Source organism: Sarcophilus harrisii, chromosome 1 (genome assembly GCF_902635505.1).
Source record: "Sarcophilus harrisii chromosome 1, mSarHar1.11, whole genome shotgun sequence".
Lineage (NCBI taxonomy): Eukaryota > Metazoa > Chordata > Mammalia > Dasyuromorphia > Dasyuridae > Sarcophilus > Sarcophilus harrisii.
This window is the reverse complement of record NC_045426.1, coordinates 353,308,126-353,325,612: the sequence shown is the minus strand read 5'-3', so window position 1 is coordinate 353,325,612 and position 17,487 is coordinate 353,308,126. Positions and strand designations below refer to the sequence as shown.

Below are 17,487 nucleotides of genomic sequence, written 5' to 3'. Positions count from 1 at the left end.
TTTCACAGATGAGAAAACGGACACAAAGTAACCCTAATAAAATAAAGTTAGTATCAGAGCTGAAAGCTAGAGCCAAGTTTTCTGATTCCAGTTTCAACTTATCTAAAACACGAGGATGATAACAGAATGTCCTTCACTGGCTCATGCGGATCCAGTGAGACAATGTGTATAGTATTCTACAGACCTTCAATCCTTCTATAAATGCTGACTATTGTCATGAGGGAGAAACGTAGTGAGAGAGATCAAAGTGTATTAATATTAAAAAATAATATTAAAGCTTATTTCATATGTTTCATTACTTGATAATGTCTCTATTAAAGCAGACAAGTATATTAAAGGGAAATGAAATTGAATTGTCTGTTTGGTTACTTCCTGTTATACCTCTGTGAAATTTTTAAAAAGAAAATAGTTGAAGTCTAACCAAAATGGCATTTTTACATCATTTATGCATTTCCTTTTTGACCTTAATAAGAATAAAATGTGATGGGTAATTTATATTCCATTAGCTTACCCATGTAAAACTACATCGTACTTGGGTGTAGTGTACATGGGCTTTGAAGAATATGCCTTTCATTGTTATCTGAGATGTCTAGAATATAATTTGAAAATAATGATTATTTTTAGCTATCCATAAAATAGATCTCTACTTTTTGAATAATTGTTAGAAATAGCCACTTTTTTCTTTTACCCTGAGCAGAGCCTCAGACTATTGATAGCAAGGTTGAGTAAGGAGCAAGGAGAGGGTTTTTGTGGATGGGTTTGTGTTTGTTGATATTTATGTTTCCAAAACCAAATGCTAGTGATATTCAGATTAGCCATTATTTTATATTATCTGTAACATTTGTATTATGTGTAGAGAACTTTTCCAATGAAATTTATCCTCAACTCATCATTTTTAAATAATCCTCTAATTTCAATGATTCACTCGAAGTCATGCATTTTAGCATAGTATGTATTGATCAAGAAAGATCTTAAAATTTAATAATAAAATGATTGAAGCCTTGGATTTTTTGACAGAACAATTGATCACAAATGTGAAAAGAAGAGTGAAATATTTTAGTATAGAATGAATGTTCTCTAAGGTGCTTTCCAGCTCTAGAACTCAATGAATTTCTATAGTTTTAGCTTATTTGACTTTAATGTTTTAGTTGTGATTTACAATTTCTCTCACAACATTGAAGAAAAAGCCATGTCATTAATTGATGAGAGGGGTATCCTCATACCCATACTGAGCATTTTCCTAAATCTTATGCTTTCTATAGTATCCCTAGAGAGATATCCTCTCCCAAACCTCATTCTACTTTCTACCTTTAGCCATAACATCCCCTTAACCTTCATGTACTACTTTCATATAGTGGACCTAGAAGTGAGGAGGGAAAAAAAGAAGGAAGTACCTGAGCATTTGACTACTCATGAGCACAGCACAATTTCATGTATTTATGTTTTCATAGAAACTCTGTGAAAAAGAACAATTTGTCCTTATCAGCTAAAAAGTAGATATTTTAAAAAATACAATACACTCTTTAATGCTAGTTAATTTTTAACCACTAATTTTCTGGGTAATTTGGTCAGAGTCATGCTATAATGAGGATTGAGTAATTAAAAGTTGTTACTTTTTATAACTATAAAATCTTTGAAATTTTATTTTTTATAAACTATTTGGGAATCTTAGAAAACATTAAGAGATTGATTTTTTTAAATTTCATTAAATCTTTGGAGGGAAAAATTGTAAAACAGCAAGGGAATTAAGACTTTTGACTATTTGGTTTAAAATATACTAAATGTCAGCCTAACTTTAGCAGAAAGAGTTAAACCATAACCATACATTTGGTTTTAAAATGTGACCTCATACACTAGTGATTTTGTTCACCTCTGTGTTGTATTCGGCACTATTATTAATGCAAGAAAATCAGTAACATTAGTCATCTTAAAAGGGTTATTACTCAAGATGATTTAAATTGTGAAAATGTCAGTGCTGCATGCATGCTCCCTGCTAGAGATGCGGTGATTTACGCTCTCTGACACCATTCTGCTGCTGAGAAGGGCCAGAAAAAGTAATGGCTTATATTTTGTACTGATCAGAATTCAGAACATGATATCAGCAATAACACATCTTAAATGTACCAAGATTTGCCTAGGTTTTATGTGTTAGATTTTTACATATGCATTTGGGCCATACAAATCCCAAGAACCTAATATATTGAGATGGAAATAGTACTGAAGAAAAAAACTGGAAATGAAAGTTATATGAGAAGGGGTGAATTAGGAGGGGAACCCATTTCTGAGATTATCTTTCTGACTTTCAGGATATTTGTCATAGTATCAAAAGTGTGTTATAAGGCCCCTCCAAAGGAAAACTCATCAGAAAAATGTTTCAGAGATTGTTAGCTAGATTACAATTGCTTAGATAACTCTACTTCACTATTCTTTTGTAATTTAATTTTTAAAATTGTTAATCATGTGTCATAAACTAATCATTCATAATTTGACATTCCTTATTTTCATGGATTGAACATAATAAGAGAAGTTGTGCCCAAACATGACTCACTACCTGCTAAAATGCATTGTAATAAGCTTTCAAGCCTTGTATTTTCTTTATCTGACAGGGAAATCATAGATGAGCTATAGATATAGTCCTGAAATGCTGATTGAGATCTCTCAGTTTAATTTGAAGGGACACAAGAGAAAGGGACTAAGTAAGACATGGAGGACAGAGGGTTATGTTGTGAGATCTGAATCAGCATCTTAGTACTCTGTTCAGTTTTACTGTTTCCTTGTTCCAATAGACCATAATTTATAAAACTATACAGCGGTTTTTTTGTTTGTTTTTAGGAAATAATAGATTTTTTATATTTAGTGTTTGTTAATTACAAAATAAAACATTTTAAAAGGCATTTGAATCAGTAGAGAAACACATTGCCTTATATAAGCTCTTCTACAGAAAGGTATCTCCCATTCATATATAGGATGTTAAAATAGAATTGTATTAGTTTTAATAGCAAGCAAGAAGTTGTTATTTCAAGCATATATTTTCAAATGTAGGCTCTTCTTTATATTTAGTATCAGCACTTATAGTTCAGGTGAGTTCCCAGTCATTTAGTAACAGAGAATTAGGGAACAAATATCATGTCAAAGAAAAAGTTTTCTTTTCCCCCAAAATAATTTACAGAAAAATGATCAGTATTATTCCAGATGTTATAGATGAAGTTCTTCAGGACTTAAGAAAGTAAACTATTTAAAGGTGATGAATACTCATTTTGAGAAAGGATGAATGTTATTTAACAGAATGTTATTTAACGCTGATTTTGACCTTATTAAAGAAAAAAAATGAAGACATTATTTCTTTCTTGTTCCAGATGAACACCTCACTTTTAGGAAGTATTGGTATGCTGAACTCAGCACCTCAGCTTCGTTGCATTAAAACTTACCAAGTGCCCCCTGTCCAACCTGCATCCCCTGGATCACATAATGCACTCAGACTCGCCCGGCTGATCTGGACTTCAAATCGCAATGTTATTCTTATGGCCCATGATGGAAAGGAGCATCGATTTATGGTCTAGAATTAATGTATCTTAATAATATAATTTTTGTTTTTAAAATTCTCTATAAACCTATATTTCTCCATCCTTACTCATACTGGATTTACCCACATCAGTGCCTATAGAAGTCATCCAGTGGAATCAACCAGATAGCAACATTTATGCATATAGTTCTTTCTATAGGGCAGAATCCCCTTTGTATCAACTATGGATTTAGAGGTAATACATACTAACTCAATAATATGTTGTTATTTGGTCACCAGATGGTTTTCTTCTGCCACTGGTGGAAGGGAAAGGAAGGCAGTTATTGGGAAGGTTCTTGTTGCTTGGTGCAGCAGAAGCTAGAAAATCAATAAACACTGTGATTGCACTCCCTGACTATTTCAGCATTTTCAGGAATTTAAGCTCAAGCTCTGACGTAAAGTACAATCTAGTAGTTTTGATATTGGATGTTGAGGTAATATGGCAATCCTAATTATCAACATAATTTTACTTACAGTTTCTTAATGTGTATTATTATTGATCAAAAATTTTCTGCACTTACATGTACATCTTCAGGTGATCACTGGATGATTACTCAGTCCAGTGTTGTAGACCTTATCAGTTACCTTCCTTTTTATGGACTCTAACTGGTTTGAGAGAAGTGAGAAAGTATATGAAGACATTTTCAACACAAAACAGCCTTTTTCAGGCATGTGCCCTTGTAATGTTCAAGTGATAGCTTGTTCATTAAATAGTTTGCATTTATTTTTTTTAATCTATTGCCTCTTGTGACCTAAACAAAAAAAGCATCCAGTTAATATAGCAATATCTTCAATTTTGCAAAATCTAAGATCATTCATATATATATATATATATATATATATATACTGAAGATACTTTTTTTTTCTGAGAAAGAACTTATTCCCCTCAGAAATATTTCAAATCTATAAATCAAAATACAAGGAACTACATTTATGGCATGAATTTATCATGTCAATAATTCTAATGTTGAATTTAGCCTTCAAAAACCATTGAGTAAGGGAGGAGGTTTTGTTTGTTTTTGCAAAGGCTCTGCCAAAATAAAAATATCTTAGGCAATTAGCAAATGTGGCACAAAATTCTGGAAAACATATGAAAGATGAATGATTTGTATTTCTGTAAATTTGCTTGAACATATATCCAAAGAAGGATTTTTTTCTTCTGAACTATTAACTTTAGATGTTCATTTTTTTCTGCTACATATCAGTTTGTCAGATTATGCTAGTTTATGCTCACAGTAATGAAAGAAATCCTTAAGATGATATTTTGTATAAATTATTCCTAACAAACATTGACACATGTATAGTTTTGTTGGATTAAGGATTTGTGGGACAGGAGGATGGTGGCCATTTTGTCTGAATACTCACAAAAGGAAAATATTCTGTAAGTAAATGATTTATTAGAGAAAAAGAAAATATGGAACTCAAAGAGAAGCCAAAAATGGTAATAAAGGAAGAAAAGCAAATGATTGCTTCTAAATTTAAAAAGCATTGATTTTTCAAAGAAAGAGTTTATGTAATATATGAAAAAAGTAGGATCACAGTCCAAAAGCAACACATCGGTTATTTTACTGAAGTGAGTTTTTAAAGAACAAAAATAAGAAATTAAGACCATTAGGAATGTTTCTCTCATATTGCTGTAAAGTATATTATTTCCAACTGTGGCAAAGCTGTTGTGTTCCCTGGTGGTCAAATTCTGTAGTAGAGTTTAGATGTTAAAAGTGGATTTATGCCACATGCATGAATATTGTATTTATAAAGACTATATATGTAGTTTCTAAGGAAGAAGTAAAGAATTATACAGCATAATCTTTGATGCTGTACTGCTCAACATAGATAGAGAAATATGAAGAAAAACTAAAAGGTGCACTTTATTTGTTTATCATTAGGCTACCTGAGCCACGAACACCCCAAGTCATGTTTTTGGAAAGAACACGTCCATGTTTATTTTCTGAATCTAAAAGAGAATTAATTTGTTCTAGTGTACAAAAATATTTTGGGATGATACTGTAAAAGTGTACTTCAAAAAGAGTAAACTGCCTATGTTTCTTTAAATAAACCAGTTTACTATTTCATAAGAAGGAAACAGGACAAGACATCCTCCTTTCATATCTCTTCCAAATGTAATTGTGGCATGAAGATTTTAAATAAATTGGGAAAGTTACTTGAGTCAAAATGCTCCAAATGTTAATAACATCTTTCCATCTCTCACAGTCTCTATCCAAGCAGGCAGTCAGAGCTATGGGCCAGGAGCAAATCTTGAGTGGAATGATGTTAGTTGTTAGACATATCCAACTGCTAAACTAAAATTGGTCAGTTAGTTAAACACAAACCTTTTCACCACTTTGTCAACCACAGTACCAAATTTCATTCCAGCTTAGAGCTCTCAGCACCATGGTAAATTTCATATTGTCACTCCAGTATAAGCTTTTAGTGTTTTTATTGATTTGTTAGTACTGTATTTGGACTTGTCCTTGTAAATGTAGAGACATCTGTGGCTTCATTGGCAGTTTACAAGCAAAAGATGACATGATGGGACACATATATGAAAATGTTATGATGACTGAAGTTTCTGTGGATTACAAATGAGCTGAAATTCTGCCAGATTCCACTTAATAGATGCTCTGTGTACTAAATGTCCCTGTGTACATATGTGTGTGAAATAAAACAAATAAAACTGAATTGTACTGAAAAATAACTTTACTATGCTGTCTATTTAAGTTGGCTCTTTTATTCATTCTTCTTATACCTTTTCAAATGACATTTTATACTGATTTTTACTTTTTTTTCCCTTTTCACCACTAAAATAAAACCTATAGTTTATTAAAATAGTTTTTCATTTCCCAAAGAATCTAAAAGAATCATGTTCAAGAAATGCAAAACTTTGTTCTAAAGAGATATTAGAGAGCAAATTCCCTCCTCAGATGGTATTAGAAATGTGTATAAGACCAGAGAAGAAAGACTACCATGATAAAAACCCAGTATCCTCTGTGGCCTGAGCAGTGCAGTAGAGCTTATTGTCATTTTATCTGCCTTTATGATCTTCTAAGTATCTTGTTAATTGCATCAAATTATACATCGTTAGGTTTGTTAACATGGGCTGATGCTATCCTATGGGAGCTGAGCTAAGATCATTAAATTCATTTCATTTAATATTTGATTTGGACTTGAATTCAAATACCCGAGATAAAAGAGTATAATTGGTTTTGAGCAAGAGCAAGAATAACAAAATAGGTCATTATTGCTTCCACAGGTTTATAGTGCCAGCAGTAAATGTAATCCTTTTTTTTTTTTTCAATTTTCAGATAAAAAGTTAGGATACTTTGAATTTCAGAGTCAAAATCATTATGTAACAGTGTATTTTCTTTGACAATTAAATAAGGATAAAAGGAGCTGATCACAACAGCTTTGGCTCTTCCAAGGCATAGAATGTCTGGACCATGAATTGTTTTAGTATCCAATGATGATTTGAATGTCTTTCTATAGGTAAAGTAGGTGTAATAACATCCCTCCCTGTATAATTGGTGATTACATAATCTGATCAAATGTGGAAAGGGCATGACATTAATAGGAAGGTAAAGCCAGGCAGTGCTAGATGAACTTTCACCTTTCACCTCTTCAGCTGATGGACAGAACTGAGTGTTCAAAAATCAATACTTGAGAGCCAGGAGGGAAATATTTCCAAGCACTAACTAGAGAATGTATTTTGACAAGGCCAAGATAATCCAAGCTATACAGGAGAAAGAGAAAAGAAGACTCATTTTTAAAGCTTGACACTTCAAGGTGTTTTTGTACGATGGTTTAGAGAGCGTCAATACATACAAATACCAAAGGTCAAAAAGAAAAGCCAGAAGAACTTCAAAAATTAGATGTTCAGTTCTTTTTGCTGTTTACAGACTAAAAAGACCACAGAATGGCTTTGGCGTGGAATTGTCCTTAAAATGAACTGAGCACCCAATTTTACATGCTTTTCAGATCTTAGCTATTCCCCTCCTCCTCCCCCATCCTCATCAAACCTCAAATATAGTAGATGCCAGTTTGTGTTAGCAATTTCATTTTATAAAGGAATTCCTGTGAATGGGACTTGCTTATGTATCTGACCAAACATTGTAGTTTGTGATATGTTTACTGTGGTAATTTTTTAATATAAAATGATTAACATATTTTAGGCTCACACTTCACAATTTGTTGTTTGGTTTTGCATTTCTTTTATATTTTGTTAACCCTTTTGCTCTACCCAAGTTCACCTTAAGTTCTGTAATACAGTACCTTTTTCTTAGAAGTTATTTTACCATTAGAAAGGCAAACAATTTATTCAGTTATCAACATCAGGTCAATTCATTCTATAGACACTCATAGCAAATTAATTGGGATTCTTTTCACTTTTGTTTACATGTGTCAAAGGACCTCTAATACTTTCCAACTATATTCTTAAGGTTGCAGAACCTCTGATGATTCCTCATGTTCAACATCATTTTGGTTACGGTTCTAGAACATACATTGATATTATTCAAATAATAACAATGAAAATATCTCCTGTCTTATTTACTTTCTTAAAATTCCCAAATTTATTACAGCTACTTACCTTCATAATATTCTGAAAAGATAGGTTTTGCATTTGAGGAGTTTTCAGATGAGAATAAATTTCCAGGATAAACAATGAAACAACAAATTTAGCACTAGAATTTGGCTGCCATGGATATCCTGTGTCTACTTCATAATTTTTTAATTTTTAACATTTTATTTTTGAACACTTTTGAATGTTCTCAATTGTTTCATGCTATTCTTTTTTTAATTATTTATTTATGTACAGAGCATATGCATGGGTAATTTTTCCAACATTGACCCTTGCAAAACCTTTTGTTCCAAATTTTCCCCTCCTTTCCCCAACTGTCCCCCCCCCCAAGCTGGCAGGTAGTCCAATACAAGTTAAATATGTTGAGATACATGTTAAATCCAATATATATATATATATATATATATATATATATATATATATATATATATTTATACAGTTATAAATGTAACTATACAAGAAAAATCAGATCAAGAAGGAAGGAAAAGAAAAACTAGGAAAACAAAATGCAAGCAAATAACAACAGAGAGAGAAAATGTTATGTGTTCCACACTGTTCCTACGGTTCTCTCTGTGGGTGTAGATGTCTCTTTTCATTAGTAAACAAGTGGAACTGGTTTGAGTCCTCTCATTGTTGAAGAGAAACACGTCCATCAGAATTGATCATTGTATAGTCTTGTTGTTGCTGTGTACAATGATTTCCTGGTCCTGCTCATTTCACTTAGCATCAGTTCATTTAGGTTTCTCCAAGTCTTTCTGAAATCCTGCTGATCGTTTCTTACAGAACAATAGTATTCCATAGCATTCATATATCATAACTTATTCAGCCATTCTCCAATTTATGGGCATCCACTCAGTTTCTAGTTTCTTGCCACTACGAAAAGGACTGCCACAAACATTTATGCACATGTGGGTCCTTTTCCCTCCTTTAAGATCTCTTTGAGATACAGGCACAATAGAAACACTGCTGGATCAAAGGGTATGCACAGTTTGATAACTTTTTGACCATAGTTCCAAATTGTTCTCCAGAATAGTTGAATCCATCCACAGTGTCCCAGTTTTCCCACATCTCCTCCAATATTTGTCATTATCGTTTCCTTTCATCTTAGCCAATCTGAGAGGTATGCAGTGGTATCTCAGAGTTGTCTTAATTTGCATTTCTCTGATCAGTAGTGATTTGGAGCACCTTTTCATGTGACTACATATAGTTTCAATTTCTTCTTCTGAACATTTTCTGTTCATATCCTTTGACCATTTATCAATTGGAGAATGGCTTGAACTATTATAAATTTGAGTTAATTCTCTGTATATTTTAGAAATGAGGTCTTTATTAGATCCCTTGGATGTAAAAATGTTTTCCCAGTTTATTGCTTCCCTTCTAATCTTGTCTGCATTAGTTTTGTTTATATAAAAACTTTTAAACTTAATATAATCAAAATTATCTATTTTGTGATCAATAATGATCTCTAGTTCTTCTTTGGTCACAAATTCCTTCCTTCTCCACAGGTCTGAGAGGTAAACTATCCTATATTCTTCTAATTTATTTATAATCTCATTCTTTATGCCTAGATCATGAACCCATTTTGACCTTATCTTGGTATATGGTGTTAAATGTGAGTCAATGCCTAGTTTCTGCCATACTAATTTCCAATTTTCCCAGCAGTTTTTGTCAAATAGTGAATTCTAGATAGGCCATCTTCATTTGCTTTTCTCTTCATTAATTCCTTTGAAATTCTTGACCTTTTGTTCTTCCAGATGAATTTTGTTATTATTTTTCCTAGGTCAGTAAAATAGTTTCTTGAGAGTTTGATTGGTATAGCACTAAATAAATCAATTAGTTTAGGGAGTATTGTCATCTTTATAGCACTTGATATTTTTCCAATTGCTTAAATCTGACTTTATTTGTGTGGAAACTGTTTTGTAGTTTTGCTCATATAGTTCCTGACTTTCCCTTGGCAGATAGATTCCCAAGTATTTTATACTATCAACAGTTATTTTAAATGGAATTTTTTTGTATCTCTTGTTGTTAGATTTTGTTAGTGATGTATAAAAATGCTAAGGATTTGTGTGGATTAATTTTGTATGCTGCAACTTTGCTAAAGTAGATTATTTCTAATAGCTTTTTAATCTCTGGGGTTCTCTAAGCATACCATCATATCATCTGCAAAGAGTGATAATTTGGTTTCCTCATTACCTACTCTAATTCCTTTAATCTCTTTTTCATCTCTTACTGCCAAAGCTAGCATTTCTAATAAAATATTGAATAGTGATGGTGATAATGGGCAACCTTGTTTCACTCCTGATTTTATTGGGAATGGTTCCAGTTTATCCCCATTACATATGATGCTTACTGATGGTTTTAAATAGATGCTACTGACTATTTTAAGGAAAAGTCCATTTATTCCTATACACTCTAGTGGTTTTAATAGGAATGGGTGTTGGATTTTATCAAATGCTTTTTCTTCATCTATTGAAATGATATATGGTTTTTATTAATTTGGTTATTGATATAGTCAATTATGCTAATAGTTTTTCTAATATTGAACCAACCCTGCATTCCAGGTATAAATCCTACTTGGTCGTGGTATATTATCCTGTGGATGATTTTCTCTAATTTCTTTGCTACTATTTTATTTAAGATTTTTATATCGATATTCATTAGGGAAATTGATCTATCATTTTCTTTCTCTGTTTTCATCCTATCTGGTTTAGATATCAGTACCATGTGTGTGTCATAAAAGGAATTTGGTAAAAGTCCTTCAGTCCCTAATTTTTCAAATAGTTTATGTAGTATTGGAGTTGATTGTTCTTTAAAAGTTTGGTAGAATTCACATGTAAATTCATCTGGTCCTGGAGATTTTTTTCTTAGGGAATTGATTAATAGTTTGTTCCATTTCTTTTTCTAAAATAGGACTATTTAAGTAATTTATTTTCTCTTCTGTTAATCTGGGCAATCTAAATTTTTGTAGGTATTCCTCCATTTCACTAAAGTTGTCAAATTTATCGGCATAAAGTTGGACAAAGTAACTCCTGATAATTGTTCTAGTTTCCTCTTCATTGGTGAATAGTTCTCCCTTTTCATTTTTGAGACTAACAATTTGATTATTCTCTTTCCTTTTTCTAATCAAATTAATTAAAAAGTTTCTCTATTTTGTTATTTTTTCATAAAACCAACTTATAGTTTTATTTGTTAATTCAGTAGTCCTTTTATTTTTAGAGTTTGGTATTTGATTGGGAGATTTTAATTTGTTCTTTTTCTAGCTTTTTTAGTTGCCAGCCCAATTCATTGATCTTCTCTTTCTCTATTTTTTGAAAGTAAGCATCTAGAGATATAAAATTTCCCTTTATTACCACTTTGGCTGCATCCCACAAGTTTTGGCATGTTGTCTCATTATTGTTATGCTCTTGGATGAAATTACTGATTGTATCTATGATTTGCTTTTTCACTCATTCATTCTTTAGGATGAGATTATTTAGTTTCCAATTACTTTTTGATCTATTTTTCCCTGGCCTTTTATTGAATGTAATTTTTATTGTATCATGATCTGAAAAAAAAATGCATTTACTATTTCTGCCTTTCTGCATTTGATTTTGAGATCTTTATGTCCTAATATATGGTCAATTTTTGTATAGGTTCCATAAACTGATGAGAAGAAAGTGTACTCCTTTCTGTCTCCATTCAGTTTTCTCCAAAGATCTATCATATCTAGCTTTTCTAGTATTCTATTTACCTCTTTAACTTGTATTTTATTTATTTTGTGATTTGATTTATCTAGTTCTGAGAGGAGAGTTGAAAGCTCCCACTATTATAGGCTTCATAATTTTTAAATACAAATAAATGGTTTTGATGCCTCATTTTTTATTAAGAGGGGGAGTTTAGGAGAGAAATTATTCCAGGCATGGGGGAAAACCAGTGCAAGGGCATGGAGTTAAAAGATGATGCATTACATGCAGAAAAACAGCAAATAGGCTAGTATGACTAGATTATAGAGAATGTGTGTGGGGGGGGAGTCTATTGTACTAAAAGACTAGAAAGATAGAAAAGGAAGGGACCAGGTTGTAGAAAGCTTTGAATATTAAAGATATAGATATAAACATAATGCTACCAATAATAAGGAGCTTTTGGAGTTAATTTATTGAGTAGAGCTGTGATGTAGTCTTATACTTCAGGAAAATTACTTTAGCAATTCTATGATTCTTAATAAGGAGAGACTTGAACCAGGGGACCCATTTAGAAGGTTATTATAGCTATTCAAGTAGATAAAAGGGAATGCTATGTAGGACATAAAGAAATGAAAAAAATTTGGACAGTTATTTGGATATGTAGGGTGAATGAGAGTAAAGAATTGCGAATGACACTGTTAAGTGAGTGGAAGGATGGTAGTTCTCAAAGTAATAACTGAAAAAAATGGAAGATGTTTGTGGAAAAATATAGAGTTCTGGTTTTGGTACATTAAGTACCCATAGGATATCTAATTCAAAATGTCTAATAGACAGTTAGTGATGGTAGGAATAGAGAAAGACTGGGATTGAATCTATGGACCTGGGAATCATTAGCAGAGAGATGATACTTGATTCCAGTGGGAGATGATGAGATGATCACCAGGCAAATGAATGAAGCATTTATTAAGAAGTGTTTACTATATGCAAAGCACTGTGCTAAGCATTAAAGATACAAATAGAATTGTAAGATAGTACTTGTTTATAAAGGAGCTCACATTGTAATGACATAGACAATACACATGGAAAGTCCCATAGTCCTTAAAAGGAGCAGCAAAGCAGATGTTAATGCCTCTTTTTAATGTCATTTCCAATGACAAAATCATCTCGGTTTATAAATGCATCACTTATGAGTTGTTTCCTAAATTGGTAACTACAGACACTGACCTGGAAGCACTGATATTCTGAGAATTCTTGGCTTCAGGGTCCAGGGCATTGGACATCACGGTCTAAAGCAAGATGGTGGGCAAGATGATGGTGATAGTTTGATTTCTCTGATACTCTTTACCTTTTGTCTCTCCCTCAGCCTGCCTTGCTGCTTCATCTAGACTAGCTTGCTTATCTACTTTGTGTGTAACAGTTGATTGATAGTTGGTAATGAAGGATCATGAAAGATTGTTACATTCCTCTCATTTAATACTCAGTTTGGACTTGAATTTCAATCTCTAAGGTAAAAGAGGATAACTGATTTTTTGACCAAGAGCAAGAATAACAAAACAGGTCAGTGTTTCTCTGTAGGAGTTGCCTCCTCAGGTGATAGCCATGAATCCTGAGCTAAAAACAAGACCAATGGTTTCACATGTTCTGCCATTTCTGGGGTTCTCCTTTTCTGTTGGTGGCCATTGGTTACCAGTTGTTGCTGGTGGTAATAAAGATGGTGGGTTCCTTGTGTATAAAGATTTTTCCCATTATCTGTCATTGTGCTAGAAGCAAGTTTGGTAGTTTGGAGAATATTACTGTTCTCAAAGTTCTTGGATTCAAAGGCAAATACTGGCATAGTGGATAGAAGGTTGTCCCTCAAAGTCAGGAAGACCTGGGTTACAAGTGCAACCTGAGACACTAGTAGTGTGACTGTGGCCAAGTGCCTTAATTTTTGCCTCAGTTTCCTCAAATATAAAATAGGGTAATGATAGCACCTGCTTCATTGTTGTGAGGTTCAGATGAGATACTAATTGTAAAAAAAGTATTTAGCACAGATACTATGTGTTTTTAAAACCTTTATTCTCTTGTTCCTTTCCTGGACTGTACCCATCAGAGTCCAAAGAAGTGATAGTCATGATAGCAGTAGTAACGATTCTATCTGCCTGGAGCATGCTACTTCCTGTCTCCCCCTCAGAGTGTCCTGCTACAAGAGCTATGTTGGTTTGCAATGTGAGACAGCATAAAGAGAAAAGAAAATAGAATAGAGCCTTTGGAAACACACACAGTTGGTGAACATGGTCTAGAATCTAATCTTTGGTCTAATCACCAAAGTAGATTAAGGAGGAGCAATCAGAAAGGAGGTAAAATCCTGAAAGAGCATTCTCATGAAAACCAGAAAGGAGAAAATATCCAAACAGAAGAGGAGTCACCTCTTCAACGAAGAATGTAGTGAAGTAGATAGTGGGAAAAAGTGGCAGAGAAATGAGATGAGAAGGTGAAAAGAAGGCCCTTATCCAATGACTTCAGTTTTTCCCAGTGAAACATAAAGCACAGCCCTGACCTCAGAGTGTAGGCAAAGGAAAGATGAGAAGCTTGGAAAAAAACAAAAAACAGGTTTGGAACAGCTGCTACGGTGATTCAGAGGTGGAATCATTAGAGTGATAGCAAAATTTCCTTGCTGCAGGGAGAGCCCAGGTGAGATTAGCTAGCATTTATTCAGAATGGACCCAATCAATATGGTTTCATGATTTTCTCCAGTTTCAGTTAGCAACAATGTTGGGAATAATTCAATATTGGTCTTTAGCAAAGTGTGATCAGCAATAGAATCATGGAATGAGAAAGCAAAAGATAATGTAAAATTGAATTGATTCACCAAGGAATCAAGATTAGGAAAAGAGAGGAATACAGATAAAGCCAGGGTGATTATAAAGTATAGTTCTAGTGAGAGATGGGTCATAGTAATGATAAGGAGGAGATTTAGGAGTGTTAATGAGTGGAGATATATGGAAAAAATATATATTTAAATAGTTATCAATACAGATAATACACAATGTACCTGATTTATTGCCTGCTCTTTTGGAAACTATTACAGTTTTAATAATTGTAATTAATAATTAAATAATTACAATTTCTTCTCTATGTATGTTGGTGGAGTTAAAGGTTTAGTCCCTCATCCAAAAGACCACAGCATCTCTGTGGTTATTCTGATTCCTTTGCCTTTTTAATTTGTGTTGCTTCATCAAAATTTGGTTATGTCCTTAAAAATGATTCAATGTCTTTCATACTTTAAAAGATCAACGATTTCACCAACTTGGGTACCTCCTTTATTATAATTGTCTCAATATTTCAATGAATTGCTATGATCAGAAAACTTAATTTTTGGTAACAAATTTTCTGACAATCTAGTCTGTGGAATTTAACTAGACTGACTCCCAGTTGATAGGTACACAAATCCCATTTCCAGACCCTGTATTGAAAGCCTTTCCCATCTATTAGGAAGTGGCAGAACATGCATGGGTGCTGGTATAATGTGCAAGAGTCTAGGTCACCATCTTAACGAAGCATCACAACAACTTTTAGGGGAAAGTGGCACCAAAGTAGGACTAAAGCATAAGAAGCAAATGCTTCCCTACCTTTACTGAAGTAAACTCATGAGCTGGTGAATAGAAAAGAATAGTCGAAGAACTAATTATTGTACTATCTTTGCCCTCCATCTAACTGTCATGCTAATGATTACAGAGACTGTCTGCCATTACAGTTGTCTAAATGTATGTCTACTATGAAAACATGTATACTTTTAGGGGAGTGAAATCTTGGAAATCATCTAGTTAAATCTTATTCTTTAGATGAGGAGTATGTGGTCCAGAGAGGTCAAGTCATACAACTAGTTAGTACTGAATCCAGGACTAAAAACCAAAATGAAACACACTAAAAAGAAGATTATAGCAATCCTATCCTTCCTAACCTCTATTCCTGGCTTTTCTGGAAAAAAAATAATAATGTATTTACTAAGAAATAAAATGATTAATTCATAGGCTGGCTAATAAATCTAAATTAATATTAAATATAATGAGATTAAGCAGTGAAGTAGCATAATGTAACACATATCCAGGAAGACCTGAGTTCAAATTTGGTTTTATACATATACTAGCTTTATGACCCTGAGCAAGTCATTTAACCACCGTTTGCCTGTTTCCTCATCTGTAAAATAGGGATAATAATAGCACCTACCTTCCAGGGTAGTTGTGAAAATGAAATGGGCTTAAAACTGTAAAGCATTTTACATAGTACCTGGCAACACAGTAGGTACTATATAAATGTTAGTCCGTATTATTATTATTTCACAAAATTTAAAGAACTGATCTTAGTAACCAAAGAGAATTGTTTCAGTATGTTTAGTTGTCCTTTTTAAAGTCCTTGTTGCTAGGCCTCACTGGGGTGTGGAAATAAATTTGATTTCTTAAATGTATCAGTAGAGTACAAGTTTCGACAGGAATAAAAGCTTGGATTATAGGCCACATGATATTATTAATTTGTTTTCCATCACTTATCCTGGGTTCAAAGAAGCTCATCACTAAAAAAGTTGTCCACCATTATTTTTCTTTTGGCCACAGAAACTCCTGAAGACCATGAAGGCATCAATAGAGTATAGTAAGGCACTGATGAAAGAAAATGAGATCATGAATATTTTGAAATATTGAAGAATATCTGATTTGGAATATTTAGCTTAGAAAGGAGATGAAATTTGATAAAAATTGAGTAACTTTACAATCCATATCAACTATGTTCAATATGCTACATAATGATGCCCTAAAGAAAACCAATTATTTCTTAGTTCTGTCATCTTAAGCTATTATGTTTCTTCAAACCTAATAGCCATTGTACCAGATTTTAAAAACAGCTATTGCTACTTTGCATTCCTCTTTTCTGAATTTTTAAGTGTTATCAATATTTTATCATAAAGATATTGACTTTCCTTTATACATATGATTTTTAAAAGTTTGCTGCATTCCTAAGTGTGATTTTCTTATATCTTGGGGCCAATTCCTTCTCCCCCCACAATATGACTACACATCCCCTGCAACATCAACTTTAATAGAGTTATAATTTCCTCATTGTGAATAGTTCCTCCGTTGATGCAAAATGCACCCATCCATGATGTCTCACACCATGCAGTTTTTATCAATGTTCTACAAAACCTCTGCAGAGAATCTATTTAGAACTCTAGAGATGCTCTTCTAGGTATGGCTATCAGTGGAGCAGAGTTGGAATGTACATCTCTTTATCTCTTGCTCTTGCCACAGGGTGGACCCACTTCCTTTTCTGATCATAAACTAACTTAAAATGACTGTCCCTACCAGGAGTATCAAAATCATGGCCCTTGAAACTTTCCAATCTCTTGAGTGCTGCCAGAACTATATTAAAATGTAATTGGGAAATGTTTAACAGAATAAGATACAATACAATGTAGATATTTTTAATTCGTAGTTTCCTCACACTGTGCAACTGTTTCTATTTGAGTTTGAGACCATTGCTTTTAGTACCTAAACCAAATGTGAAAATCTGCTGCCTCCAATCTGTACAATTCTCCATTACCCTTTGGATTACCTGCTAGTAATGTATTGAAAATCACTGAAGAGAGAGAATGTGGTTTGAAAAATAATCTCTTAACCTCTTTTATCTGTCCACTGGATTAAGCAAGATTTCCTATT

At 33.0% G+C, this 17,487-nt stretch overlaps 1 protein-coding gene across 5 annotated transcripts in view; it reads left to right on the top strand.

The window, feature by feature from the left end:
* WDR7 (WD repeat domain 7) overlaps positions 1–17,487 on the top strand; it is a 506,900-nt gene that overhangs the window by 455,042 nt on the left and 34,371 nt on the right. For 2 of the 5 annotated variants that reach the window (XM_031945925.1, XM_031945926.1), the window contains one exon: positions 3,357–6,254. The exons of 2 other annotated variants lie outside the window; for them this stretch is intronic. In XM_031945925.1, coding sequence (XP_031801785.1) covers positions 3,357–3,560 — 204 coding nt within the window. In that variant the 3' untranslated portion in view covers positions 3,561–6,254. Of the gene's footprint in view, positions 1–3,356; positions 6,255–17,487 lie in introns of those variants that run through there. One more of the 5 variants, XR_004230847.1, reaches the window with a different exon arrangement.